Source organism: Vicia villosa, unplaced genomic scaffold (assembly GCF_029867415.1).
Source record: "Vicia villosa cultivar HV-30 ecotype Madison, WI unplaced genomic scaffold, Vvil1.0 ctg.000664F_1_1, whole genome shotgun sequence".
NCBI lineage: Eukaryota > Viridiplantae > Streptophyta > Magnoliopsida > Fabales > Fabaceae > Vicia > Vicia villosa.
In genome coordinates this window covers 150,902-154,933 of record NW_026705296.1, presented here as the reverse complement: position 1 = coordinate 154,933, position 4,032 = coordinate 150,902, and the positions used below count along the sequence as shown (strand labels likewise).

Genomic DNA, 4,032 nt, shown 5'->3' with positions numbered 1-4,032 from the left:
ATTCAAGTTAATTAAAATTTTACTGTTACAAACATTATATAGAATTATACGGTCCAAATTATAAATAAAATAAAAAAACATAAATTATGTCGCACTTGCCCTTCCCCAACAATAGTCTTAATGCTAGCTCGGCACTCCGCTCCTCTTAGATAAACAACTTATTTACAATTTATACCACAAATATTTATTTAAATAAGCGCTTATAAATAATATTGCATAATTCAAAATACTTTTTACTTTAAAATGACAGTACTATAAAACCCTTCCAACAAAATTTGCTGTTTCACTATTACTACACTATTATTCCTCTGCCATAAGCTAAAAGACAGAACCACACTTGACTACAAATCAGACAATAACAAAACAATTCAAAGCTACATCTTGTCTTTTTGTTTCCTCTATCATAGGAAAAATAAAATTTCATACATGTTCCTTTTTCACAATCACAAGATTTAATAAAATCCGTACAAGAATCACATTATAGTGATTTTGTCCATTAACTATCTCTTCCTATTATTGTATCCTCATTTTTTTCACATTAATTTTTTAACTGTTCTTTGATGGACCAGAAGAATTAAATGTTGTTATCTTCTTCTCTTTTTTTTTTTTTTGAGTACTTGAGCATTTATGATTAAATTTTCCTTCTTTTGAAATGCTTCTCTTGTATCATAGCAGTTGGATCAAGATTTGTTCCATTGGTTTTTTCACTTTCCAAACTTAGAAAATTCTCGTCTAACACATTAACTGGTGTGCCTGAACTTGAGTTTGCATTAAACATTGATTCGTACTCTTCCTTATATATCTCTTGTATTACATTATAGCACTGCATCACACTTTCCTGCAGTAAATAAAAAGACTCTATTATCCATACAATTGAATAATAATAATAATAATGATAATAATAATAATAATAATAATAATAATAATAATAATAATAATAGTAATAATAATAATAATAATAATAATGATAGGAAAAAAAGGATATGCACTGACAGGGTAAAATAGTTTTACAATGTTAACCAATGATGATCATGAATCAGGACAAGTCAGACTGAAAATTTTAAAAAATTTGTATGACATGACAAAACGTTATATTCTAATTGGATGACAGTGTAAAACTTTTTTACACTGTCTGTGCATAACCATTAAACTCATAATGATATACATATATAAAAATAATAAATAGGTAATTTTATCATTTGTGTTTGCTGTCAACTCAATCGTCACGTCTGTCTTTGAGGGCGCGCTAGAGCACATGGGTCAAAATTTGTCACAGTTAAAGAATGGTTAAACAAGGGTTCATAAAATTTTTGTCGCGGTTTAAGGCGTCTATTTGCTTTGTCATGATTAAACTGCGACTCGTTTTTATAGAGCCTCTAAAAATTTTGAGACAACTCTAGCAATCGTGATATTAATAGCCTTTTGATCAAGATCGTGCAGTGAAAATACAAGCTCAATATTTTGAATTATAATTTTTTTAATATTGTTTGATCTTGATCAAATAATCAAATAGGTATTAAAAAATTGTTTTAATATGATATAAAAAAATTAGAAAAGAAAATAATGAAAGAATCTTTACTTTATTTACATATGAAGAATTGGATATTGTTCCCAAGAAGCATGGATATTGAAAAGGAAACAATTCATGTGAAGCATAAAGAAGAGATGAAGCAGCAACTATAGATGGCTTGAATTCCAAAACCTTTACATCTGAAAAATAAAAAATAAAAAAATATAAATTCAAATATCAATCACATTAATTAATTTTTTTAATTAATAAATTTACCTTTTTGTGACTTGAATATAATTTGAGAAGCTCTATCTTTGAGAACCTTCAATGTTATATCATCAAGATTAAACAAATTGGTGAAGTAAGGAATGAAAGAGAATGGAGTAATAGAACGCATTCTCCATTGTAATGCTCCTAACACAAGTGCTTCCATTCTCTTTATTGTTTGTGTCTCAAAAATGAAACCACCATCATCATGATTCAGAAGACCCTATTATAAAATAAAAACATTGGTTTAAAATTAAAATTTGCATTAATTTTTAACATATAACGTAAAGTTTTTTTTTTTTTACCTGAACATCAGTGGCAGAGTATTCTGTTTTCAACATTTTTACTGCTAGTGAAAAACATGTTACTGCAACAAGTTTGTTGGCCCATGGTTTTGGCTGCTGTTACATGTATATATGTCCATTGTAATTTAGATCTCAAATTTTTTTTATTCATGATTAATAAAAGTATTAAATTCAATAATGTTGTTTAATGAAGTGTTTGATTTTTTTTCTTACCAAAATTCCTTGGTTAGCTAGAAAGCGATCCAAATAGTTGATAGCTAGGTAAGTCACAAACGAATCAAAGTTGCATGACAACTACATAGAAACAATTAACCAACATTATTAAATGTTTGGTTTGATATACATAACTCGCCGCAAATCCAAACATCAGAATTGATGTTTGGATTGACAGAAATTTTTTGACAGAATCAAACTGATATTTTGATTCTGCCGAACTTTAAAAAATAAAATATGTTGGTTAATTACCTGTGAGATCAGAGAGATGAAATCAGTTCTAAGTGAGGTATCAAACTCATTTGATTTGAGGCTTTGAAAGTAACTTGGTGGAGGGATATGGTCAGATTCAATGAGGAAAAGGGAAGAAACACATTGAGAATTAGGAAGGTCATGAAAGTTTTCTAGAGGGTTTTCAAGGTTGAACTCCATGGATGTAGAGATTTGGTTAGTGATGGTGAGAAAGAAGGAAGATATTAAGCATTGTTAAAGGGAGAGAAAAGAAGTGATAGGGAAAAGGCAATGAGTGAGTTTTCAGATGAAAGCTATGGAAGGGGTTGAATTGTTTTTGCTTTGCTACCACTAGTTGCTAGCTACTCATAAGTATAATGTCTTGGCACGAAACACTATGTCTCTATTTTCTTTCCTTTTGTCTCTAATTGGTGAATAAAATATGGGATATTTATAGGAGGTAGTTGTGATAAGTGTTGCATTGCACTTTATGAGATAAGAGGATGTACCTAATGCTATGGTGTACTAGTTTTGCTTCATGTATCTTCCTCTCTTTTTTTCTTTAAATATAAGCATTTATTTAATAAAAAAATATTTTTAAATATAAGTTCTTTTTCACATTATAAGATACATTTATTTTAACTTTTAAAAGTAAATTCCTAAATAATATTACAAAGTAATTTTGGATATGTAAAATTAAAATTAATTACTATTGAAACAAAGTATTTTAGATATAATTATACATATAATAGACACACTAATTACATTATTAATTTTTCTTGATGAAAATAAATATTATAATATTTTTTTTTAAGTGACATCAAATTCATTGACCACTACTTCTACGAGATATTATCATCTTTGAGTGTGAGAATTTATTACGGTTTAGTTCTTTGAAAAAGGCATTTTCTTAGATTGAAGATTGTAAGTATTGTTTATAAAATATTTTTGATGTCGATTCTCAATCAGTGTGGAATTCAAAGGTGTATCAGAACAGTTGCACCTCAATTAAGGCTAAGAGGCTAAAGGATCCGAACCTCGAACATGCGGCTGGTTCAACCCTTCCTTTTACACCAATATTCTGACCGACCTAAAGTGTGCTGACCATTATGTTTACTAGGAATTGACTGCTTTGGTGTGGGAATTCATCACGATTTTGTTCTTTAGAAAAGGTTTCTCGTTTGATTAAGGATTGTATGTGTTGTACATAAACTACCATGGGCCTCGATTCTCAAGAAATATAAAACTTTAAGGTGTACTATGATAATTTCTCCCTAGTTAAAGCTAATGGTTTAAAGGGTTTGAACCTCGAGCGAGGTCGGTGGTTAAACCTTTCCTTGTAAAGTCAATGTCCAGACCGACCTAAAGTTTGCTAACTAGTGTGTCTATGAGGTATTTTCCACTTACTATATTGTATCGGAATAGAAATAAATGTAAGGTTAAAGATGAACAACACAATAAGATATTTTGTGTGGGGCTATTATTCTCTTGCAATAAGAGGAAGTA

General features: G+C 29.2%; 1 protein-coding gene across 2 annotated transcripts; it reads right to left on the bottom strand.

The window, feature by feature from the left end:
• Positions 1 to 220: 220 nt before the first annotated feature.
• LOC131630263 (putative cyclin-D6-1) lies at positions 221 to 2,938 on the bottom strand. 2 transcript variants are annotated; one of them, XM_058901057.1, is made up of 6 exons: positions 2,548 to 2,938; positions 2,296 to 2,376; positions 2,083 to 2,175; positions 1,787 to 2,000; positions 1,580 to 1,710; positions 221 to 838 (listed from the first exon to the last, which is right to left on the bottom strand). In XM_058901057.1, exons 1-6 carry the CDS (start codon positions 2,725 to 2,727, stop codon positions 632 to 634), a joined length of 906 nt encoding a protein of 301 aa, XP_058757040.1. In that variant the 5' UTR covers positions 2,728 to 2,938; the 3' UTR covers positions 221 to 631. The 2 variants fall into 2 exon arrangements, with proteins under 2 accessions (XP_058757040.1, XP_058757039.1); XM_058901056.1 differs by having other exon boundaries at positions 226 to 838; positions 2,083 to 2,178.
• Between the last annotated feature and the right edge of the window lie 1,094 nt (positions 2,939 to 4,032).